This window comes from Bos taurus, chromosome 17, assembly GCF_002263795.3.
Source record: "Bos taurus isolate L1 Dominette 01449 registration number 42190680 breed Hereford chromosome 17, ARS-UCD2.0, whole genome shotgun sequence".
Classification (NCBI taxonomy): Eukaryota; Metazoa; Chordata; class Mammalia; order Artiodactyla; family Bovidae; genus Bos; species Bos taurus.
The window spans coordinates 71967247-71991754 of NC_037344.1; the positions used below are offsets into that span (position 1 = coordinate 71967247).

General features: G+C 64.1%; 1 protein-coding gene across 2 annotated transcripts; it reads left to right on the forward strand.

Moving 5' to 3' along the window:
* Positions 1 to 499: 499 nt before the first annotated feature.
* Positions 500 to 19963, forward strand: PPM1F (protein phosphatase, Mg2+/Mn2+ dependent 1F). 2 transcript variants are annotated; one of them, XM_024977866.2, is made up of 8 exons: positions 500 to 568; positions 5050 to 5300; positions 9363 to 9514; positions 12071 to 12273; positions 12664 to 12852; positions 14541 to 14684; positions 16197 to 16290; positions 16843 to 19963. In XM_024977866.2, the coding sequence occupies exons 2-8, from the start codon at positions 5104 to 5106 to the stop codon at positions 17145 to 17147; spliced, it is 1284 nt and encodes a 427-aa protein (XP_024833634.1). In that variant the 5' UTR covers positions 500 to 568; positions 5050 to 5103; the 3' UTR covers positions 17148 to 19963. The 2 variants fall into 2 exon arrangements, with proteins under 2 accessions (XP_024833634.1, XP_024833633.1); XM_024977865.2 differs by having other exon boundaries at positions 500 to 559.
* Positions 19964 to 24508: the final 4545 nt, after the last annotated feature.

Below are 24508 nucleotides of genomic sequence, written 5' to 3' on the forward strand. Positions count from 1 at the left end.
TTGGCTCCAAAGGTGGGGGACCATGAGCTAAGAGAGGCGGGGCAGTTAGAAACTGAAAAAGGAAGGAAAACAGATTCTCCTCTAGAGCCCCCAGAAAGGAAGGGCACCCTGATGACCCTTGAACGTAGGCCATTGAGACCCTGCAGGCTTCTGACCTCCAGGCCTGCAGATACTGTGTGTCAGTTTGTGGCAATACGAAATTAAGGGTCCCTAAAAGGGTCGTGAGCCCCAGGCAGTGCTGGGTGGCACCCCCGCTCCACCAGCCGCTGACCTGCTCTCGACTGTGCAAGCTGCCGAGTGTCTGGGCGTCCCCGAGGAAGGCTTTGTCCCCCTACCCGGCCGCCACGGGAGGAGGAGACCCGCGCCCTGCAGCGGCGGCCGCCAGGGGGCAGCAGAGGCCGGCCCCGCCCTCCCGGGCCTGACTGCGCCTGCGCCGCGGCCGCACGGGAAGTGGGCGGGGCCGGCCGGAGGCGGAGTGGGCGGGGCCAGACGGACGGGAAGTGGGCGGGGCCGGCCGGAGCGGCGGCCAGGCGGGCGCCGGGCGGCGGAGCGGCGGAGGGTGAGGCCGGTAGGGATCTGGGGGGCGCGGGGCGCGGGGCTGGGGGGCTGACGGCAGGGGTGCGCCGGCGGGGGCAGAAGGGCAGGCTGGGGGGCCGCGAGGGGCTGGGGGCTGCAGGGCGGGGACCTCGGGGTCGGGGGCCCGGGGCGGGCCTGGGGGCTGCGCGCCCGGGGGTGCGGCGGGGAGCTCCGAGCCGAGCCGGGGCGCGCGGTGAAGGGCCGAGGCGCAACGCGCCCGCTTGCCCGGGGTCCCGCGCTCCCCTCCGCACCCCTGGCCCAGACCCCTACCCCGGCAAGCCCCCCGCACCTTTGCCGGGCCGCAGCTGCCGCCCCAGCGCCCCCCGCCCCCCACCCCCACCCCCGATCCGGGCCCGGCCCGGAGTGTATCCGAGTGTTTCCGTTTCCACCCAGCGCTCGGGCTGCGTGCAGTGGCGTTAGCCAGACGCGTGTGCGATGGAACCCCAGGCTCAGGCCCCGCGCTGCAGCTGTGCGGCTTCAGCCGGGCCCCTCAGCCTCTCTGTGCAGCAGGGGAGTGGCAGCTGGCCGTAGTAGGGGTCTTCGTGCCAGGCCTAACAGCGCCAGGCCCTCCCGACGGTGCTGGCCCCTGCCCTGCAGCCTGGCACCCAGCGGGGACCGTGCCCTTAGTGACACGTGCTGGGTGACACACGTCCTCTTGACATACCCTGGGGCAGGCTCCGAGGGCGAGCTGTGCCCCCCGGGGCCGCAGGACGTAGAACTGGAGGCTCATTTCTGCCTTTCCTGCCATATCCGGCCGATGGTCACATTTCAAGTCTTTTTCTCCTGCCACCGAGCTGGGAATAACAAAGGCCGGGATGACCCCACCTGATCCCGGCTTGGCCGTTTCCTGCCTGTGCGGCCTCCGTGGGGGTTTGCTGACCCTCCCGGAGCCTGTTTCTTCACTGCAGAGTGGCTGAGTCCAGGCTTGTAGTCAGCACAGTCGTGAGAGGTAAACAGGACGCAGGCCGCTAGGCCAACCTCCGTAGGTTCATTCCTAGAATTCCTTTCTGATGTGGCCCGAAGCCAGCACTGTCTGTAGGACCTGTCTGCTGCCCACCATGTTCCACCGAGTGTCTTGGCTTCCTCTTTTAAGGGGCCAGGCCTCAGGCCGCACCTGCGGAGGGTGTTGGGAGGAAGCTGACACCCGCCTCTCCACCCTCATGTTGCCAGCAGCTGTGTTCAAAGGGGCCTCGCATAGAGGGTGCTGCTACACCCGGAGACCCGGTGGGGGTGGTGGGGGACAGGCTACAGTCTCATGAGAAGTCAGTCCTGTGAAAGCGTGTTTGCACAGCATGAGCGCGCTTCGTGCGGCAGAACCGTGCGCTTGAAACGAGTAGAGGATGAGCTGCAGTCGTGTGTTGCTGCTTAGTTGCTCAGTCGTGTCTCGCTCTCTGCGACCCCGTGGACTGGAGCTCGCCAGGCTCCTCTGTCCAGGGGGATTCTCCAGGCAAGAATACTGCAGTGGGTTGCTATTTCCTTTTCCAAGGGATCTTCCCAACCCAGGGATCGAATCCTCGTCCCCTGCATTGACAGGTGGATTCTTTTCCACTGAGCCATCAGGGAAACCCACACTTAAAATGAACAAAATGATAAATCCTGTGTTATGTATACTTTCCTTGGGCTTCCCAGGTGGGACTAGTGGCAAGGAATCCATGTACCAATGCAGGAGACACAAGAGATGCGGGTTCGACCCGCATCAGGAAGATCCTCTGGAGCAGGAAGTGGCAACCCACTCCAGGATCCTTGCCCGGAAGGTTCCATAGACAGAAGAGCCTGGCGGGCTACAGTCCATGGGGCCAGAGTCAGACTTGACGGAGCATACACATTGCTTTACCTTAAATGTATTAAAAACAAGAAAATATACACATAGGAAAAGATCTGGAAAGGTTTCCCCCGTACTCTTCCCACTGGCTGTTTATGAATGAAGAAATAAGACTCTCCACTTACAGAAAAGCTTGCAGCAATGAAGACGATGCTTTTGTAACAGTGGTGCAGTTTTCCCTTCCTAAGGCTCTCTTTCTCTTTTCCCTCCTGTTGGGAAATCAAGCAGGAGGCCACAAGTAGCTGCCTTGTCTATGTGGTGGAGAAAAACCCAGGCTTACAAATACGCAAGTTGAGCTTCTAAGTCAAGATGGCTAAACTAGAGGAAAGTAGATATTTTAAATGGAAAAAGGAAAAGAAAAATGGACTTTGACAAGTCAGGTGTGAGCAGAAGGGCTGTAGAACTCTGAAGACTTTGTGGGGCTCTCGGCCAAGGTGGGGCAGAGCGCGCGGGTCTCGGGGTCTCGGGCGCAGAGATGAGGGAGGGGTCTGGGAGTGGCCAGCCCCCGAGGTCAGCAGCCCCCGAGGAGTGGGCTGGGAGCCAGGCCCGTAGCTGGCTTGGCCCTTTCTCTGCCGTGTCTGGGCGGTGAGAGGAGGGGCCAGCGGCCCCTGAGGGGCCTGCACCGCGCTGGTCCCCTGCGGGTGTTAGGCGGCAGCGTCGTTATTTCCACTGCAAGCGGAGCCTGGGGGGCCTCATGGCAAGAGCGAGAGGGCCTGGCCACGGGCCACGCTGGGCCAGACGGGTCGAGCGGCCCAGGGTCCCTCCCTCACCCCCTGCAGGTCCTCAGGCCCGGGTCCTGCCCCGGCCTCTCACCAGCCCCCTCCCACCGGTGCTCACACCCGGCCTGGCCCTGCCGGCCTGCTGAGCGGTGACCAGGCTCCGTCCTCACCGACCAGCTCCTTGGGTGGTCCCGGGAGAGCCCAGGGCCCCGGCCCACCCTCCAGGGCTGCCTCCCTCCTGCCGTCTCTCGACCTGGGCTCCCGTTGGCATGGGACGCGCCCTGGATCCCGGAGCCGGTCGAGAAGAGCATGGACAGGAAGGAGACCACCCCGTCCCTTACCCCGGGCGTCCCGGGGAAGGCTGCGCCGCGTCCTGCTCATTTCCGGCCCTTTGTCCTGCCGGCTGCTGTGAAAGCAAAGCTGGGGTGCTGGTAATGCCCACCTGCCCCTCCGAGGAGAGTCGCCAGCCAGCACCCCACAGGGGAAGGGGCGCTGGGCACAGAGCGGAGCCCGGGCTCAGCTGCTGCAGAGGGGAGTGGGCTCCAGGCCCAGGGAACAGCGTCTCCAGGCCAGGCCCCCAAACACCCCCAAGGCCGCCCTGGCAGCGAGGTGGAAGGTGAAGGTTCCGGATCGCCGCTGTGTGCCGCCCTCCAGTCCTGGGAGGTTTGCGAGCGGCTGTCTCCCTTTTGACCCTGATCACACAACTCACGAGCGATTTCAGGGTTTGGAATTGCAGGGAGCCGGGCCTGCGCCACTGCATGGTGCTCTCGTTTCTGCCCCGTGTGCTCTCTGGGCCGGGGGCTGCGTTGTGATCCCTCATGGTCAGCAGATGGGGGCTAACTGTGAGCGTGAGCCTGTCCCCAGAACCTCCTCTCCTTGAATACGAAAGGGGAAAGGGCGTTGAGCCTGTCCCCAGAACCTCCTCTCCTTGAATACGAAAGGGCGTTGAGCCTGTCCCCAGAACCTTCTCTCCTTAAATACGAAAGGGCGTTGTAAGTCATGCCTTCGTGTTTCTCCTAAAGACACATGTCTCTACGCAAGCACAGAGACAGCGCCATAGAACGGACGTGCGTGTCAGTCGCTCAGTCGTGTCCAGCTCTCTGTGACCCCATGGACTGTAGCCTCTGTCCATGGAGTTCTCCAGGCAAGACCGCTGGAGTGGGTTGCCATTTCCTGCTCCATGTGTTTCTTAACTTACCTCTCTTTGCCCCCCAGACCCTCCGCTCATCACCCGTCTTGCTTCCCTTCCCCCAAGCCCACACCCACCCGTCCTCCCCAGAGACTCATGCAGAGTTAGGAGCTCTGATCCTCAGAGGGTTGGGGGCCCCCGGGTCCCCCATCCTCCAGCCATTCAAAGCCCAGGACAGTTGGGATGTTTGGGGACACTTACCCCGTGGTCAAGCCCTTTAAGCCTCAGGAGGCCTGGGACTCCTCCTGGGAGGACGGAAGGCCTGACCACCTCCCGCAGGCCCCGAGTGTCCTGGGGGAGCCTTCCGCTGCACCACTGGGCTGCCTCTGGCGGCCGCCGGGGCACATGAACCCCCTGCACAGGCCACAGGCCGCGTCCGCCTGCCTCCGGGCCCTGGCCCCAGCCCCACTCCTGCCTGCCTCTGACCTCTCAGGCTGTTCTCTGCCAGGAGCATGCCTTCTGCTTCCAGCCGGGATCCCTCTGCACCACACCCACACCCGGGTCTGTCTCCAGAAGCCACCCCTCTAGGCCCCTCAGATCCCCCATCAGGGTTTGTCCCTCCCACATGGGCCTCAGAACTAACTGCGTGCGAGGGTGGGTGGCCCTGCCCTTCCGCCTGGAGCCCCAGTCTTGGTGTGGCCCCGGCTTCCAAGGGGAAGCAGGGAAAAGTGGGCACTCAGCGCTGCAGGGTGTGGGCACGGTCACCCCCAGCCCCGGGCACTGACCCTTGCGTCTCCCTGCAGAGAGAAGACCGAGGACCCCGGCAGCAGCTCCCCTGCCCCCCCGATGCCCTGGGCATGGCCTCGGGGGCCCCACAACAGAACGGCCAGACGGCAGAGGAGACCCCCGGCTTCCTGGACACGCTCCTCCGCGACTTCCCGGCTCCACTGAGCCCAGAGAGCCCCTTGCCATGGAAGGTGCCAGGGCCAGTGCTGACCCTCGAGGAGGTGGAGGGCGAGCTGGCCGAGGTGGCGATGGGCTTCCTGAGCAGCCGGTGAGTGGTGTGGGTGCGGGATGGGGACCCAGGGGTGGGGCAGGGGCAGGGGACTGGGAGCCCAGCAGGCACCCAGGGGCGGGGAGAGGGACCCAGGGGCGGGGGGGCGGGGGGGGCCAGGACCATGACTCCCACCCTGTCAGCTTCACTCGCACCTTCCTCTCCTGCCGATCATGTTGCACATGGGAATCCCCCCCACCACCAGCCACCTTGGTTTCCTGGGGCTGCAGCCTGCGGGGTGGGGGTTTTTGGTCAACGCGAGGGCCTCGTCTGCGCACCCAGGCGGCCGGCAGTTAGGGCCGCCCCGACCTTGGTCTCAGCTGCGAGTGCAGCCCGGCCCCACGTGCGACCTGGCCCGTCGGCACGTGCCCAGCCCGGCCGTGAGTGTGCTGGGGCCCTCGTCTGTGCCTCTCTCCCTGTGAAGGCGCCCGTCCCGTGGGGCTGGGGGCCCTGCCCCCGTGTGCCCCGTCCCCCACCCGCCGAGGCCTTGCTCCCTGGCAGGCTCCCCTCTGACCAGGGGCCTCGGCGGGTCTTCCCGGGGGATTCAGTCCATCCCCTCGTGGGTACTGGCGTGAAGTCGCCTTTCTGTCCCCTCACAGACGGGGCGGCAGAGGCTCAGAGGCTGGCCCGAGGCCACGCTGTCCCCCAGGCACCCAGACCCGAGTGGCGGTGGCTGCGTCCCCACTGCCCAGGCCACGAAGATGAGGTCAGAGGGACGTGAGCAGCTTAGCGGGAGTCAGGGAAACCGAGAGCCACGGGCCACCCAAGGAGAGGGTCGTGGGTGGGGCTGGGGGACAAGGCAGCCTCAGAGCCTCATCCCTCCCAGAGGCCTCACCCATCACTGTTCACCCCCAGTGCTGGCGTTCGGCGTCCTTGGAGGCAGGCCAGCTCCTGCCCTGCAGCCCCGGCAACTGCCGGGAGGGGCCCGAGGCCTGTCCAGTCGGCCACGGGGGCATGACGGCCGCAGGTCCGAAAGCGGGTGGCCTGTCTGTCTGTGTGGTGCATGCAGAGGGTGAGGCTGGCTGCTCTTACTTTGGGGAACTAGTTCAGAGGCACACCAGGGGAGCTGAGCGGGCCTGGGGCTGGCTGAGGCCACACTGGGGCTTGGGGGGCTGGATGGGGGGCGAGACGAGGGGCCGGGCACCACAGTGGCACTCGGGGGGTGGAAGGGATGTTCAAGGGCCCCGAGCCCGCAGCAGCCCCTTGGGCCGCTGTCCCTGCCAGGCCTGAACAGGGCGAGAGGACCCTCCTGCCCAGGGAGGGGCCTGAGCCAGAGACGGGGGTCGGCCCGAGGCGTCCATGTGGGCGGACAGTGCAGGCCTGCAGCTGGTGACGGGTGAGAGGTTGGGGGTCACAGCCGCAGAGCTGGCGGTATCTCAGTTCCCGACCAGGGACTGAACCTTCACCCTCTGCAGGGAGACCGCAGAGTCCTAACGGCCAGACCGCCAGGGAATCCTCCGCCTTGAACAATCGTCTCCACGTTCTTTCTGTTGCTTCTGGCTGTGTCGGGTCCCGAGCTGCACAGGCTTTTCTCCGGGTGCGGGAGCGGGGGCTGCTCCTGCTGTGGAACAGGGGCTCCCAGGCGAGCGGGTTCCGGTAGGTGCCCTAGAGCACAGGCCCAGTAGGTGCGCTGACGGGGGCTTCGTTACCCACCCCTGCCGGCGCGCACGAGCTCACACGCCAGGGACCGAATCCGCGTCTCCCGCGTGGGCAGGTGGATCCTTTACCGCTGAGCAGCCAGGGACGCCCTTCGAAGGACCTTGAAACACATTATTTTAAAAGTCCTGTTTTCCAGCCTTTTTTTTTTTGGCTGCATCATGCGGCCTGTGGGATCTCAGGTCCCCGAACAGGGACAGCACCCAAGCCCCCAGCGGGGAAGGCCCTCCAGCCGTTTGAATGGACTTGCTTTCTGTTGCTCTCGTCGTCCCCAGCCTTTCTTTCCCGTGTGGACACGGCTGTTCCGTGTGTCTCCCGTCTGGCGATCAGCGCCCACCTGCACACCCAGAAGCCCGTGTGCAGGCGCTTGGGCGTCCAGGCCCAAGTGTGCTGGTTGTGAATGGATCCTGCGTGAGAGCCTCCTCCTCCTCCTCCTCGTCAGGGGTCACGTCCCAGGCCCCCGGGCGGGCCGGAACCCGCAGTCACTGAGAGGCAGTTCCGTCTCTGCCGCGGGCCTGCGGGCTCCCTGGGAACCCGGCAGGCAGTGGACCGGAGCGGTTCTCGTTTCTTGGGTACCTGGTGCCTGTCGTGAGGCATCCTCGCTGGAGTCTTTGGTGGCCGCGGGGTGCCGGGCGGGGCCCACAGCCAGGCATTGTCCTGTCCCCAAGGCCGGAAGCCACCTCCCTGACCCCCCCACCAGGGCTCCCAGTCGCAGGAAGCCGCTGTGGCCTCGCCCCACACTGGGACCCGGGAGCAGCACAGTTCTCCCCACCGGGAAAGGGGGCCCAGCTCAAGGCAGGAGATCCCCGTGGGGCCAAGGAGCATGCTCCTCAGGTCTCGGCTGGCTGTTTTTCAAAGGCGGGTTCCAGGGGCTATGCCCCTGAGTCAGCTTCTCATTTTTAAAAAAAGACGACAGACTCATCCCAGCAGCTCCCTCAGGCCCTCTGCAGACTCACCAGAGATTGCCCAGGGGGACACACCCGCCCAGCCGTCGGGAGGGCCTGGTTCCGCCCAGCACAGTGCCCAGCTTCCCTTGGGTGTGCCTGGCCTCGGGGACAGGCCAGGATGCCAGCCCTGGGACCCAGAGAGCTGGGGCCTTCCATGGTGGGATCCGGTCCCTGAGTCTGGGGGCTGTGCCCGCACGCCCCAGAGCCCATGGTGAGAGTTTCCCATACTGCTTCCTGCTGGCCTCGCTCTCTCCACCCTAGGCCTCCCGGAGCCCTCGTGCAACCCTCTTCTCCTGCCGGGAGGCCTCCTGGCCCCTCCTGCTCCCCACCCTAGCCTGCGCTGACCCTCAGCTCTGCGCAGCCTGTCTGCCCTGGGAAGCAGCCAGCCCGGTCTCGCTTCCCAGACTTGGCTCCAGGTGGCACCCCTGGCATCACCCCACTTCCCCAGCCCCCTTCAGCCGTTCTGCCCCACCCCATTCTCCCACCCAGACTGCGTGCCCACGTGCCCCAGGCCGCTTGGCCTCCGGGGAGCCTGAGACGTACGGCGGACCCACCCGGTCCCTGCCCCACACGGCAGCCCCATCCCTTCCGGTCCATTGCCAGGCCCGCCCTTCGCGGCGAGGCCAGGCCGGCCTGAAAAAGCCTGGTCAGATGGTGTCACATCCCTTCTCCAGCCACACCAAGGACATGACCCTGTCACCCTGGCAGCTGCCTCCCCAGAGCCCCCTTCCCCAGCTGCCTGGACGGCCTGCTTCCCCCGGGACCCCATGTGACGGGGGCTCACAGCCCGTGGGTGTGGCACTCCCCGGATTGCTTTCCTGGGGCGGCGACAAAGCACCATGGGCTGGGCAGCCTCAACGACAGCCATGTTTTCCCAAGATTCCGGAGGTCGGGGTCCCGGAGCCGTGTGTCTGCGGGGCCGGTCCCTCTGGCCGTTGCTGGCGGTCCTCAGCTGGAGATCCGCTCACCAGTCTTCGCAGGGTGTCTCCCTGGGGTCTCTGCCCCCGTTTCCCCCTTCAGTAAGGATGCCAGCATGACTGCATCCGCGCCCCTCCCTCCCGGGGGACCTTGTCATAACTGGTAGCTTCTACAACAGCCCAGCTTCCACGCCTGGTCACGTGCCGAGGCGCTGGGCTTAGACTCCGTAACACACACAACTCGATTCGTAGGGCTCCCTGACCCCCAGGGATCCCCGGCTGGTATTGGGGACCAGGAGCTGTCTTGAGGCTGGACGTCAGGCCGTTCATCCAGTAGACTCAGCTCACACGTCCGTGGGTCCCCCTCCCACCAGCCCCAGCGAGGCACCACCCCGTAAATGGTGTTGCCTGGACGGCCATCCGGCTCCCGAAGGACCTCCCTGAGGGGAAGGGGGCCAGGGTTGTCCCTGGAGTGCGGGGCAGACCCCAGGGTCCCAACTCCTGCAAGGAACGGGCCCCTGACTCCAGGCCCCCGTCCCCAGGAGCGCGCCGCCACCACTCGCCGCCTGCCTGGCCCATGAGGCGGTTTCCCAGCTGCTGCAGTCTGACCTCTCTGAGTTCAGGAAGCTGCCGGAGCAGGAGGAGGAAGACGGGGACAGAGGGGACAGAGCGGAGGAGAAGGCCCCTGTGACACGTGAGTTCCCGCTCCGGGGCCCCAGGGGCTTCGTGGGAAACAGGCTGCGGGGGAGCGTCAGGCCACCTGGCCTCCTTTGCTTTCCCGTTTCACGGGTGGGCAGCGCCGGACTCATGACAGGGTGGCAGAGTCCAAGCCCCAGGAGAGGCCTCCCCAGCGTGCAGGACGAGCCCCGCAGCCTGGGCGGTGGACAGCCTTGTCCGGAGGAGCCCGGGGTGCCTGCAGCCCTCGCGGGCCTGCCCTCCCACCTCTGCGCGACACGGTGGTGACGTGGGAGCCGGCTTCGGGGGCAGCCGCAGGGTCCAGGGGTAGAAAATTCAGAGTCCAGGCCGTGTCTCAGCTGTGAACTTCTGGGAACCCGGCCAGGTGGTGACTCGGGGATCCCTGAGAGCCAGTGCCCTGCTCCCGAGCCTGCAGTCCACACCCGGAGGAGCCCAGCCAGGAGTGAGCCTCCCACCGGGCAGGCCCTGTTTCGCAGGCTCTTCAGTCGCTTTCCTGGTAGTTTTTCCCCCCGGGGTGGAGGTCAGCTCAGGTTGCACCAGGACTGCAGCCTTGGGCCAGGCTGTGGGGCGCGTCTGGTGGGCCCACCCTGAGCAGGGCCTGGGCTCCTGCGTGCTCACCAGGCTGGGGAGGGTGCGGGGGTCAGGTGGGATGCCTGCCGGGGACAGGGTGGGTCCCGGGGTCCGGCCCCGGGGAGCAGGCGGCCAGAGCCTCCACAGGTTTCTCCATTCGTGCCCCTGCCCGACCCACTGCTGCTTTGTCCTTGGTTTTAATTGAGATGCAACTGAGCTGTGACGTGTAACGTGAACGCACAGCGCGTCGGTTTGCTCCGTTACACGTTACAGGGGTTACCTGGCACCTGCACCACCTGACGTGATCACTGCCCCCAGCATCAGTGCTACATGCAGGGCACAGGGACACACACGCGGCCTTTTCCCTGGCTCCCTGCCCAGCCGCATTCCAGCCCAGCCCCGCCACACATTCCTGCCCCAAGGCTGGCAGGCGGGTGATGATAGACCGCCTTTGTCCTCTGCCAAGCCTGCCAGCCAGCCCACAAATGCCCCTGGCCCCTCGGTGGGAAGCCAGCACCACCTGCTGGCGGAAAGGAGCTGGTGCGGCTCACAGCCCAGAGCCAGGCCTGGGGGCTCCGAGGGCCGGGGGAGGGGGGACCGGCTCAGCTGGCCCTGCTCTCCAAGCAGGCCTGGGCCTGCCACACTCATCAGCTCACCCCTGTCATGAGAGTGGAGTGCAGGCAAGTCTGTCCCTTGAAGCCATTCTTGCAAAACTGGCATTGCTCGGGAGTTCTAAGAACCCCTGCTGGGGGCAGAGGTGTGGCAGGGCGGGGAGAGCCTCTGCCCGCCCCATCCCAGAGAGCTGGGCCCCACTATGGGATTCCTGGTGGTGGCTGAGACCCCCACGGTCCCCATGCAGGGGGCTTGGGTCGATTTCCTGGGCGGGGAACTAGATCCCTCGTGCAGTAACTGAGACCCAACACAGCCAAAAAAACAAAACCAGCCTCTGGTTGCAGTGGGAAATGGGGAAAGCACCAAACAGTGTCCTTAAGGAAAAGCCTGGCCCGGGACCCCGCCCTGCAGACATCCGCTGCTGAGCTCGTGGGGTCTGTGACTTGCCTGCCTCTGAAATCCTCTGGGCCCACGTGGGTCGGAGGTGTCCACGTTCTCGTGATCAAAGGTGGAATTTCCCCTCTGTCTCTCATTTTCACATTTTTTCCCCTTAGTGTTGATTTTTTAAAAAGATTGTGACGGAAGCACTTCATATGTTTGCAAAGTCGATTTCCGTTCCATCCTTGAACTTGTTAAAATTCAACTTGACCCTCGGGTAGCCGTGGCCCCGGTCGTGAGAACTGCCAGTGAGGACCCCGCATCTTTGTCCCCCAGTGGAAACCGATGAAATAGCACGAGAGGGTCTGGACGTAGCTTCATCCCACACGGATGTCACGTTACTGCTGTGGCCGCCCTGACACCCGCCTGCCCCCACCCTGAGCCCCGACAGCCCCCCATCCCTATGTTCTTATCATTCGAGGATGCAGATAAGTGATGTCACGCACGATGGGCTTTTTCCACTGCGCGGGGTTCCCTGGAGAGTCACCAGGCCTTTGTGCGTCAGGAGCTCCTTCCTTCCTTCCTTCCACTGACCGCTGTCCGGGGTGCTGTGTATGAGAATAACAGATTGATTCTTAGTCCTTCATTGGGAAAACAGACCGTAATTCACTCTGTGTTTGGATGTATATTGTCTCCATTAACGCACAGTCAGCGGCCCTGTGCTTGTTCTTAACCTTTTTGCGTTTCTGGCTCTTTCCTTTGGGGTGCAGCCGTGCAGTCGGGCAGGGGCTCCCTGTGTGCGTGTGTGTTTCCAAACCAGGCATGTTGTAACTGGCGACACAGGCTGTGAGCGGGGTCCTCAGGCTGCTGTGCCCAGGGGGCCAGGCAGTCAGGCTGATGGACTCCAGGGGTCTTGGGAAGCAGGGGTGGGATCAGGGAGCCCCCAGGGGTCCGCGGGGTTGCCTCCCTAACAGCCCCCGGTCCTGCCCCTCAGTGCTGGACGCCGCGGGCCTGGCGCGGAGCCTCTTTGACCGCCTCTGGCAGGCGTGCGGCCAGTGGCAACAACAGGTGCCCGCAGCGGCCCGGGCCCCGCAGCGGCAGTGGCTGGTCTCCGCTCACGCCATCCGCAACGCCCGCCGCAGGATGGAGGACCGGCATGTGTGCCTGCCCGCCTTCAACCTGCTCTTCGGCCTGGAGGTCAGTGGGGGCCCGGGGTGGGAGGGGACCCTGGTGCCCAGCGGGGCCACCGCCGGAGCCCAGGCAAGTGGGACGCCCACGGCTGCCGTAAGCACCTGCCCAGCTCTGGGCAGCCGGGCTCATCGTCCCCGCCGCGCTGGGCCCCGCCCACCCGGCCCCCTGCTTGCTGAGCTCTACCCCGGCCCCCCCCCCAGAGCCGTCTGGGGCCGCTGCCCTTGTGCACGCGCCCCCGTAGCCGGGCCAGAGCAGAAACTGAGGCTCCCGAGGGTCGTCCTCCCCAAGACCACCCCCCAACCCGCCCGCAGCTCAGCCTGTCTGGTGGCGAGGCCGTGCGGTCCCCCAGCGCCCCGCTCCGCCCAGGCCGTGACCTCGCCCCGCACTCCCCGCCAGGACTCGGTGGACCGCGCCTACTTCGCCGTGTTCGACGGGCACGGAGGAGCGGACGCCGCCAGGTACGCATCCGTGCACGTGCACGCGGTCGCCGCCCGCCGGCCGGAGCTGGCCGCGGACCCCGCGGAGGCCCTCCGCGCGGCCTTCCGCCGCACCGACGAGATGTTCCTCTGGAAGGCCCGGCGAGAGGTGAGTGCGGAGTGGGGCCGCCGGGACAGGCCTCTGCGAGGAAGGCGGCGGAAGGGCCCCTGCCGAAGCCCGCTGGCCAGCGCGTCCCCTTGCTCCTGCCTCAACGGGCCTGTGGCCGGAACCCGCGTGGGGCTCTCTCCAGCAGAGGGTGTGCGGGCCTCACAGGGCGGGCAGCGAGACTGTCTCGTAATCGGGCGGCGGGATGACAGGCGCGGGGCTCTTCCTCATGGTTCCCAAGAGGAGACGCCACGCCATGCCAGGGCCACTCGGGAAGCCGCCAGGGTCGGCCAGGGGGCAGAGGCTGGCAGACGGCGTGGCTCCCGTGGGCAGGCACCGCGGCTAGCTGAGAATCGGATGGTTTGACTAGACCTAGGGGCTCTGGGCCACGGGGCGGTCCCTGGCCATCAGGGCGGGGAAGATGGCCTGGGCCAGGGACCATGGAAGTGGCTGAGCACCTGGGCTCAGACCGGCTGGCCCCAGCAGCCGGAGCACGTCAGGGGAGACAGTAGCACTCTCTCGGAGTTAGCTCTGGGAGCGAGGGCCTGCTTCAGGGTTCAGAAGGCCCTCGGTTCGTCTCCGCATCGTAAAATGCAGAAAACGAAGCACAGGATCAGGGCAGGCAGACCTCAGAGGCCTCGAGGGTTTGGTTCCAGACCACCTCCGCGATGTGCGGTGCGCGTATGAAGCAAGTCACATGACTGTCAGGCTCCCGGTGCAGATAAAGGCTGGGTTTGCACTCTGCCCTCATCTGCAAGCAGGCAGCAGCGTCATGTCTGAACACAGCAGGCACCTTAAACAACACCTTGTTGCTAAAAACTCCGTCATCGGAGCCTCCATCGCAGCGTGTGATCTTTCTGCCATGGTGACGTGAGAAGTGCCTGACCGCAGATCGCTGAGACAGAGAGTAACAAGGTGTTACCGTTCTAGCATGAGAACCACCTCCCCCAGCCCCCCAGGCAGGCCGGCCCGGACTGCGGGTGTCGGCAGCTACACAGACCCACCGTTTGTTTCTGAAAGAAAAAAGGGTGCATCTGGCTCCTGACCTGACTGCCCACCTCCCGTCCCCTCGCACCTCAGGGTCCTCCAAGCCCTCAAGGTGGATGCTAAGATGGTTTTAGAGACCTGGAAACAGCCAGGTGGCTCCAGAGGGGGTGTGGGGAAGGGGACACAGTCTGAGCACAGACCCTCAACAAGGCCGGACTTTGCATCTGAACAGAAAAGCTTCCAGGTCTGAGACCCCGGGGGGTGGGCACCCAGGCACCCGGGAGTGAGAAAGGGTTCCCTGCAGCAGGTGCTTAGCTCAGGCTATGATGATCCAGACTGACCTTTGCTGAGGTGTAATTGACACGTGACAGGCTCCACGTGTGCAGAGTCCCGGCTGGGGGTGTGGCGCGTGTTTCTGTGCCCGTGCGCCTCTCGCCGTGGTAACAGACGTCCCCGTCACCCCCGAAGTTCCTTCCAGCCTTTGTGGTCGCTGCTCCCCGGACCCCCCAGCCGTCCGCTTTCCGACATCGCGGACGGCAGTGTCTGTGCGTGCTGATTTGATTCCCCTCGTGCGTGGGTCCCCGCGTGCGCGGGTCCGTTCCTGTTTGCCCCTGAGCGCCGTTCCGGGGTGGGCATCTGGCCGGTGTGGGCGCCTCCCGGCGGCCTCCTCGCCTCCCTCACCCGCGTGCGCCCTCTCCCTGCAGCGGCTGCAGAGTGGCACCACGGGCGTGTGTGCACTCATCGCGGGCAACACCCTGCACGTGGCCTGGCTCGGGGACTCCCAGGTTCTCCTGGTGCGGCAGGGCCAGGCAGTGAAGCTGATGGAGCCGCACAGACCCGAGCGGCAGGTAAGGGGGCCCCATCCTCCCGGGGGGCTCCAGGCGCTCCTCCAGAGGGAGGGCGTCCCGCCTCGCTCCAGCGGGTCCCCTAAAGCTGGGCGCGCTGGCCGCCAGGAATCTCACAGAGCCCTTCTTGTCTCAGCGACATGGAGCCCAGAGCTGCAGGACGGAGCTGGGTATCTGCTGGCAGGCGGCCCAGGAGGCAGGGTTAACGCCCAGTCCTCTCCTGCACAGGCGGGGAGCACCGGGCTGTGGGGGAGGCCTCAGGCGGTGGTGGTTGGAGCTGGGAGGGGCCAGGCCTGGGGCAGCGGGCCGGGAGGAGGTGCTGGGGCTGCGAACAGGCACAGACCCTGCGGCTGGTGCGGCCCAGCAGGCGGCCGGAGGACGGGGAGGGCGGGGGAGCGGAGTCGCTGCTGAGACTCCAGGACACACTTGGCCGGGAGCTTGGCAGCCTCCAGAACAGTGGGGCCGGCAGAGGGCGAGCTGGGGGCCGGGTCGCAGGGAAGCTGTCAGGCAGTTCTGGGGACGGCCTGCCCGTGAAGGCGAGGGCGGCAAAAAGGAAAGGTCTGGGCTTCAGGGATGCGGAGTCCGGGAGGCCTTGGCACCCAGGAGGGCGGCCACGCCTTTGGCCTGAGGCCCCGGAGCTGGTGGTGGGGTGCTCCCTGGGGTGTGGGGCCTGGAGGGGCTGCAAGACACACACACCCACCCTTGAGTTGGGCAAGGCTGGGGTCGTGGAGCCCCAGGCTCTGCACGGGGGAGGTGGCAGGCAATGGGTGAACCTCCTCAGAAGTGGGAGGCACAGGTGAATGGGCTGGGAGGGCGGGGCCCATGGGAGGACGCGGTGGACAGGGCTCTGGATGAGTGGAGCCGCGGGAACCCACCCCTGGCCAGCAGCTCTGGGCTTGGCCTTGGGGAGGCTGGGGTGGGAGGACGGCCGGCTGGTGGGGGGCCCGTGCCCCAGGATACCCCGCCTGGACTGGGCAGGGGCAGAGACGGGAGCCACGGGGCGGGCACGGGGGTGGCTGCAGCCGCGTTGGAGACGCCTCTGCTCTGGGAGCTTCTGGAGGCCGGAGACGGTTTCAGGACCCGAGGCTGGGTCGGGCCTGTGCGGCCCTCTCAGGCCTGGAGCCCCGCGGTGCAGCTTGAGGGAGCCAGACCGCGGCGGGGGGTTGCTCAGGGCTCATCCAGGGCCTGTTCAGCGTCACCCAGCCCTGCCCAGGGGCCCGTGACGGGGAGGCACCGTGTCCCTGAGAGACGGCAGCGGAGGGCCCCGCAGCGACCCGGGCCCTAGCTCTCTCTGCTGCTGCGAGCATGTTCCCCAAGCCCAAAAAGCTGCGGGGGACGGGCCGCGCGTCTGCCTTGGCAGCGGCACCGTTAGCTGCGCCTGCGTCAGTGGGGCGGTTTGGGGGGTTTGGCGTGTCTCCCCGCCACATGGTTCCCCGTGCTGCCTCCCCTCGGGCGGCTTGGGCACACCCCTCCACCGCCCGCCAGCCCCCCGGCCCACCCTGGCTGTCTCCGCAGGACGAGAAGGACCGCATTGAGGCACTGGGTGGCTTCGTGTCGCACATGGACTGCTGGAGGGTCAACGGGACCCTGGCTGTGTCCAGAGCCATCGGTAAGGAGGCCAGGGGGTGGGAGGGGGCCCGGCACAGCGGGTGCAGGCGCCTTAGCAGCTTGCCTCCCAGTGAGATAACAGCAGTTTAAGTCACTGTCCTTAAGACAGTCTCTCGGGAGGGTCTGGGGGAAGCCCTTGGCTGCCCGGTGAGGGCTGAAGGTGATCCTTGGGCGGTCTGTAAAGGAGGCTGGCCCATCTTGCTGTGCCCTCCTGCTGGCGAGGCGTCCTCTAGCTTAAAGATGAAGCAGCAGTCCCTCTCCTCCCCTCGGCCTCCAGTGACTGCGGGCTTCCGTCTCCCCCCAGGGCTGAAGAAATGCCTCCCAGCTCTCTCCCCACCCGCCCCCCGGGGGCCCAGCCCCTCCCAGCCCCCTCCTCTCACTGCCCTGCTCTGTCTGCCGCCCAGAGCACTTGGCACGTCATGAAACTACCTTTTGGCAGCGTGTGCCCTGTGAGCCGCCACGCCTTGGAGGTGGGGTGGCCACAGGCCGGCCAGGGCCTGCAGTCAGGGCGCCAGGCCCTCACCACCCTCCCCACCATCCTCCTCCGGCCCAGGGGACGTCTTCCAGAAGCCCTACGTGTCTGGGGAGGCGGACGCGGCCTCGTGGGAGCTGACGGGCTCCGAGGAGTACCTGCTGCTGGCCTGTGACGGCTTCTTCGACGTGGTCCCCCACCAGGAGGTGGCCAGCCTCGTGCGCAGCCGGCTGGCAGGGCCGCAGGGCAGCGGGCTGCGCGTGGCCGAGGAGCTGGTGGCCGCCGCCCGCGAGCGGGGCTCACATGACAACATCACGGTCGTGGTGGTCTTCCTGCGGGACCCCCAGGACCTGCTGGAGCCAGAGCCTGACGCTCCGCGAAGCTAGGAGGCGCGGACTCCCGCCCCCGACCCCGTGATCCCCCCACAGATGCCTTAGGACCCAGCGGGAGGCGGGCAGGCGATGCCCCCCACGGCCTCGAGAGAGCACCCTCGTGGAGGAAAGCGGTTCCGGAGGGGCCGGGGGGGGCGGGACCCAGGCTGCGGGTGGCGGCCGCAGCCACACCAAAGACACTGGGCATGCACGCCGGGTGGCCGGGCACTGGGGGCCTCGGGCAAGGCTGGGAGCCGCAGATGTTGTCCAGAGTGCCCTGGGCGCCGCACAGAGGTTTCTTATTCCCCCCGACTGCCCATGACCGAGGCTTTCGGGGGTGCCCGGGGCTCCTGGTGCCCGAGTATGAAGGGTGGGCCTCGTGGGAAAGAGACGGGGCGCCCACCTGTGACCCGCCCTGGTGCCCGCACGTGGCTTGTGCTCCAAGGAGGGGACGCCCAGACAGAGACGCGTGTGTCCCGTCTGTGTTCTTCTCCCAGGGAAGCGTTTCCTTCAGAAGCAGTATTTCAGGTTTGGTCCATGTTCTGTCAGTGCCAAGAGGCTCCGTGGGTCATGTAACTTAAGCAGAGCTCCGCATTTATTTTATTCCCTAGGGAACTTTTAAGTATTGAATTTTTTTTTTTTTTCTTTTTGTGAGACGCTCCTTTTGCAGTATTACTGAAATTTTTTTCCCCTCAATGAGGATTGAAACACATCCTTTTCCAGGTGGTGTAAATAAGCCGTTCAAGTGCCTTAAACAGCTGTGGGCAATGCTGGGGCCGCTGGGCTGGATGGATGCCCGGAGCACGCTGCGGGTTTTTGTTTTTTTAACAAAAGCAGGATTTGTTTTGTCAGAGCGGCGTGATTTGGGGCAGAATTCTCCCCAGCAGAGTTCTTTCTGCTTTTGCACGGCCTGGGCCAGACCTCAGGGCTCCAGAGTTGGGGTGACCGTGGCCCCACCTGCCTCCCCACCCTCCTGGTCCCGTCCCCCAGTCTCTGATCGGACCCCAGGCCAAGGGACCAAGCTCCACCCGACGGCAGGTCCGTGCCGCTGTCTGGGATGTTCCGGAGAGCCTGGTATGTCAGCGGTTGAGTTGGTTTCGTCGGGATGCACGCCCAAGGGGCCCTGGCCACGTTTGGAGGCAGCGGGAGAGCAGAGGGGAGTCTGCTCCAGTCCCAGCCTCCACTGCCCTCCTCTGCCCGTCGCCCGCTGGTCTCCGCAGCTCCAAGGCTGCAGGAAGTGCGTGACAGGTTGGCTCCCCCAAGTTGGTGTGGAGTTGGAAGCGGGGCAGGGGGGAGTCCTCTGGCCAGAGGACGTAGGATCTTCATGATGGGTGGGGAAGCGGGGCGGGTGACTTGGGTGAGGCTTCAGAGAAGGTCACTGGGGACTGGGCTGTGGGAGGGGCTTAGCGCGGGGGTCCCCAGGCTGCGGGGTGGCGTGGAGGAGGCGGTCAGAGTCCCCCCAGCAGCAGGGCCCAGGAGGCTGCACTAAGGGAGCCCAGGCCCTCCTCACCCAGGGAGGGGGCTGAGAGCCCCTGGTGAGGCCGGCTCCCAGACTCAGCGTTGCCCACCCAAGCCCCCAGCCCTAGCAGCAGGAACGAAGCATCTGAGCGGGGTCCCGGGCTTGCCGTAGAAGCCTCTTAAGCTAGTCACCGCAGCTCAGAGCTTTGGTGGCCAAGTGAGCAGGTGTTGCTCCGTCTAACCCGAAGGTCCTGCCTTCCGGGAGCCAGAAGCCCCTCGTTGAGCACTCTCGGCACAGGGCTCGGTCAGCTGGCCCTCAGGTTGGGGAGGGGGGCATTGAGGGGATGCCCCCTGTTCTCCCGCCAAGAGGGGCTGGCCTCCTGCAGCGCCTCGTCGCAGGGCCGTCCCCCCTCAACCTGGACTGGGCATCGTTGGCCTCCTCGAGTCCTGACCCACCGCCCCTTCAGGCCACGGTCTTAAGAGTCCCCCCAGCCGGGGGCGCCAGCCTAGGAACCACGGTCCCCACCTAAGCCCAGCTCTGTCCCTTGGTCACCGCGGCCCTGGGCCTCCGTGTCCCCTCGGTAGGGCACGGGGCTGCCCGGGGCTTCGGGGGCAGTGGTGCCAGGACTAGCAACCCTCCCCCCCCACAGGGAGGGGTGATTAAGTATTAGTATCTATTCTTAACATTAAGTAGGTTGGGGAAGAGGCAAGCTACTGATGCCGGCGCCTTCCTTGTGTGGCAGACGGCAGCCGGAGCCCTTGAACCCTGCTTTTACAAGTGGGGCCACTCCACAGCCAGCAGGGGTGGGCAGGCGGGCCCCCTGACGCAGCCCACCCTCAGCGTCCAGGCTTGGGAGAGCGGCAGGGGCCAGGCCCCAAGGGAGAGGCGCAGGTTGTCAGTCTGGGGCCCTGAGTTGGCTACCGGTGACCCCTGCCCTCCCCAGGCCAGCGCTCAGGCTCGCCCTCCCCGTCACCCTTGCCCCACAGCCGGAGCTCCACCATGGACTCGGGTGTCCTGGCCGCTTCCGCAGTATTCCCAGGGAGGGTGGGCAGCTCCACCGCTCCCGGGCCCGGCCCGGCCCTGAGCCAAACGGATCAGGTGGTCCTGGGTGCGATGAGCTGTTGGCTTTGCTTCCAGCTGCAGCCCTGTGGGCACCCCCGGAGGCCTGCGCTCTTCCCCCAAGGCTCCACGGCTTCGCCAAATATGCCTGCAGCCTTGCCAGGGGTTTATCCGTGTGCATCTCGGTGGGCTTCCTGGAAGTGGCGTTCCATGTGAAGGGGTTTGTTCCCAGAAGGGGTGGCGGTTTCCCCATCTGAGGGACAAGTCCCGGGGCCCCCATGCTCATGTCAATAAACCACAAGCTCTGAACCCCTCCACCGAGTCCGGAGTCCTACCTTCAGCTTCCTCACCTCCTTGTCCCCCGGCCATCAGGATGGGTTTTGGAAGCTGCTGATGGACGTGGGTTCCATCCCTGGGTTGGGAAGATCCCCTGGAGGAGAAAATGGCAACCCACCCCAATATTCTTGCCTGGAGAATCCCATGGACGGAGGAGCCTGGCGGACCACACGGGGCCACAGAGTCGGGCATGACAGCACATACGTGCGAGGGGCCATCTAGCGATCCTGCAAAGTGAGCAGGCCACCCTGGAGAACCCTGCCGGCCCCCAGCCCCCCAGCCACCAGCCAGCCTGGTTCCTGTCCCTGAGCCCATGGGCCCCAGCAGCAGGAGAGCCGTTCACTGGGGGCCTGTTCCCTGGGTCCTGGGAGGGGGGCGGGGGCGGGCCCCTGGGGAGGCCAAGGCTGGAGACCCTCCACCCTCGCACTCAGACGGGAGGTCCCCTGTGCTCTGGCTGAGCTCAGCTCTCGGGATCGTGGGAGGCATCCAGGCCGCCCACATGTGGGGTGCTCGGGGCCAGGGCCCCCAGTGCCGCCTGAGCATCTCAAGATGGGGCGGGAGGTGGTGCTGGTGCTTTGTGGGGAGCCCAGCCGCCCCCACACCATGCCTTTGCCAGCCCTCACCATGGGCCTTGCCGGGCACTCCCGGGTCAGCCCTGAGCTCTCAGTGTCCACCCCCGGCTCCACGGCCCAGGGCAGTGGTCTCCCACCTTCCAAACCAAACCCCCCCAGCAAGGGAGGCAGCTTGATCTGTCTCCATCCCCCGCCGCCACCAAGGGAGGCTGGGGCTCCCAAGCAGCCCACCTACTCAGCCATCTGTCTCGCCCTGCCCGCCCCCTCCGCCTCCTGGCTCCCGGCAGAAAGTGCTGGCAGCCTCCTCCTTAAGCATAGGCTGTCTTGACGGTTCCCTCTTGAGCGGCCTCACGTGTCTGAAGCTGGGCTGCGGGCAGATGGGGGACGCTTGCACACGCAGAGACACACACACTCAAAGAGCTGGGGGCCGGCGGGGAGCAGGCACGGTCTTGCACCCACCAGGTCAGGGTTCCAGCCTGGGGGAGCTGCTGACAGCCCCCAGAACCGGGGAGACAGGAAGCCAGTGGGGAGAGCCGGTGATAGCCGGCCCCCCAGGTCCCTTCAGAGGGTTCGGGAGCCCCAGCTGCCCGCCCTGGTTCTGGACCAGTCAGGACAGACCCTCAGCCAGCCCCACCCATAAAGCTGCGCTTCATCCCAGCTCTGCTTCTGGGTGCATCCCAGCTCTGCTCCAGGCACTCGGCCCTGGATATCGGTGCCCAGGGCCAAGGGGTGCATGCAGACTCCTGGGGGCCAACCCAGCCCTGGTGGGGGTCCCACCAGGTGCCAGGCCGGGGCCCAGGAGGCTGCTCCTGACCACTTCCCCACCGCTCCTCACAGCTCGACTGGAGCACCTGCCTCCTCCCCTCCTCCCCCTCCCTCCCTCCCCCTCCTCCCCCTCCCTCCCTCCCCCTCCTCCCCCTCCTCCCTCCCCCTCCTCCCCCTCCTCCCCCTCCTCCCTCCCCCTCCTCCTCCTCCTCCTCCCCTCCTAAATTATGAAAGTAGAATGACGGGCAGCACAGAACTTGGAAAAGAGAAGAGAGGAAACAAGACTTTGGTTTTGGGTGTACGACAGAACAACCAAGGTAGATGTTTAGAAATGAAACCGGAAAAAAAAAAAAAAAAACACCTCTGGAAATGAAAGTCACCTTTTTGCCCAGAAAGGCGAGCAACAGAAAGTTGCCGAAATGAAACAGATTACATGTACCAGTTACAGATTTAGAGTCGGAACTGCGTGGACACATCTGACAGAAACAGGCCGCGGTCTGGCCCTCTCGAGGTCCGTGGTGTAGTTCGGTCTGTGTGCCAGGGCCTCACGTGTGAAGCTGGTTCTAGGCAGCTGCCTCTCAAGTCCAGCTTGCGTGTCCCCCGCCGAGGCCAGCCGCCTGTCATGGCCCCCTCTTCCAGCCTGGGCCGGTTCTTCCATCAAGCGTTTGACATAAACGCATGGAGAAGCAAAATCATGGATCAGACGTAATTGATCATAACTGTGGGCCCATTAGCCAGCCTGGGAGTACCTTGCCCAGCCTCTGCCTCGCGCTGTAAAGGATTTCTGTGTGGACTTGCCTGCCTGTGCGTCTCCTGACACCGTCAGTTCATCCTGCTTGTCATTCTGACGGGGCCCCTGCTGGCTGCATTCTTCTGCTCCGTGTCCTTGTTACTCATGGCCTCCTTCTGGGATTCATCCGTGCAGGGGGGGTCTGGCTTCTTGCAGAAACAGAGCTGCTATGAACATCCTCGGTCAGGGTCCTGGTGCCCTGGAGTGGAACCTCCGGCTGGGACTGGCCACAGAATTTGCAGGATCTGATACAGAACAAAACATGGGGCCCTGGGATAAATCATTAGGAGTTTAAACACGGCAGTTGCAGAGCCCCGTATTGGGGCCGGGCTGGGCGACCACTTGTGTGCAGGACGCATCTTCACCCCCCACCAAGGGCTATGCAAAGGGCCTGTGCCATGCTGCAGCCCCTGGCACACAGGGCGTGTCCACGTCCCCCATCCTCACCTGCACTTGGTTCCATCAGACTCTAATTCCATCAATGTAATAAGTATAAACCCCTGGTGTAGGCGATGGCCACCCACCCCATTCTTCTTGCCTGGGAAATCCCATGGACAGGGGAACCTGGCGGGCTACAGTCCATGGGGTCACAGAGAGTCGGACACGGCTGAGCACAGCACAGCATAACGTGTATAACAGCATCTCTTTGTGGTTTTGTTGCATTTCCTTGGTTGCGTGTGTGCTAAGTCACTGCAGTCGTGTCCGACTCTTAGCAACCCCCATGGACTACGTATAGCCCAGCATGTTCCTCCGTCCGTGGGATCCTCCAGGCAAGAGTGCTGAGTGGGTTGCCGTGCCCTCCTCCAAGGGACCTTCCCAACCCAGGGACGGAACTCGAATCTCTTAGGTCTCCTGCGTTCGGCACGTGTACTTTTCGTTTGCATTTCCTTGGTTACCAGAGAGAATGCGCAGATGATGTGTATGGACCACTGAGTGACTTTTTCTGAAGGAAAAAGAGTTGGACTCCTGTCCCTGGCCCTAAATGACCGTGTGGGCGGTCACTCCCTCCTATTCGGAAGTTCTGCCAATGATCATAACCCCTTCTGCTCAGGGGTCAGGCTACATGGCAAGGCTAAAAAAAAAAAAAAAATTGAAAGAAATCGTATGGAAGCTTCAGCACCAGTCTCCAATGAATATTCAGGACTGATTTCCTTTAGGATGGACTGGTTTGATCTCCTTGCAGTCCGAGGGACCCTCAAGAGTCTTCTCCAGCGCCACAGTCCGAAATTGACCAGTTCAGTTCAGTCGCTCAGTCGTGTCCCACTCTTTTCGACCCCATGGACTGCATCATGGCAGGCCCCCCTGTCCATCACCAATTCCCAGAGCTTACTCAAACTGATGTTCATTGAGGCACTGATGTCTTCCAGCCATCTCATCCTCTGTCGTCCCCTTCTCCTCCCGCCTTCAATCTTCCCCAGCATTAGGCTCTTATCCAATGAGTCAGTTCTTCGCATCAGTTGGTCAAAGTATTGGAGTTTCAGCTTCAGCACCAGTCCTTCCAGTGAACACTCAGGACTGATCTCCTTTAGAATGGACTGGTTGGATCTCCTTGCAGTCCAAGGGACTCCAAGAGTCTTCTCCAACACCACAGATCCAAAGCATCAATTCTTCGGCACTCAGCTTTCTTTATAGTCCAACTCACATCCATACGTGACCACTGGAAAAACCATATAGCTTTGGCTAGATGGACCTTTGTTGGCAAAGCAATGTCTCTGCTTTTTAAGATGCTGCCTAGGTTGGTCATAGCTCCAGAATCACTGCAGATGGTGACTGCAGCCATGAAATTAAAAGACCCTTGCTCCTTGGAAGAAAAGCCATGACCAAATTGATATTGGGAGTCAAAATAAATGTAGTATTTCAAACAGTTTAGAGAAAAGTGAATAAAGTTAGAGGAGTCCCAGTATCTGATTTTAAGACTTCCTTTATAGCTGCAGTAATTAAGACAGTCCGGAGAAGGCGATGGCACCCACTCCAGTACTCTTGCCTGGAAAGTCCCATGGATGGAGGAGCCTGGTGGGCTGCAGTCCATGGGGTCGCTGAAAGTCAGACACGACTGAGCGACTTCACTTTCACTTTTCACTTTCATGCATTGGAGAAGGAAATGGCAACCCACTCCAGTCTGGGGGACTCCCCCAGTGGTCTAGGGGTTGACATTCCGAGCTTCCAGTGCAGGGGGAGCAAGTGTGATCCCCTGATTGGCACGGCCAAAGCACAAATTTTGAATTAATACCCTGATACTGCCACAAGCGTAAACACATAGATGGATGGGACTAGGGAGACTCCAGAAATCAGCTGTCAGAAATGTAGCCAATTGAGTTTTTGGTGGTAAAGTATATATAACATAAATCTTGCCCTTCAGGACTTCCCTCGCGGTTCAGGGGTTGAGACTCTGGGC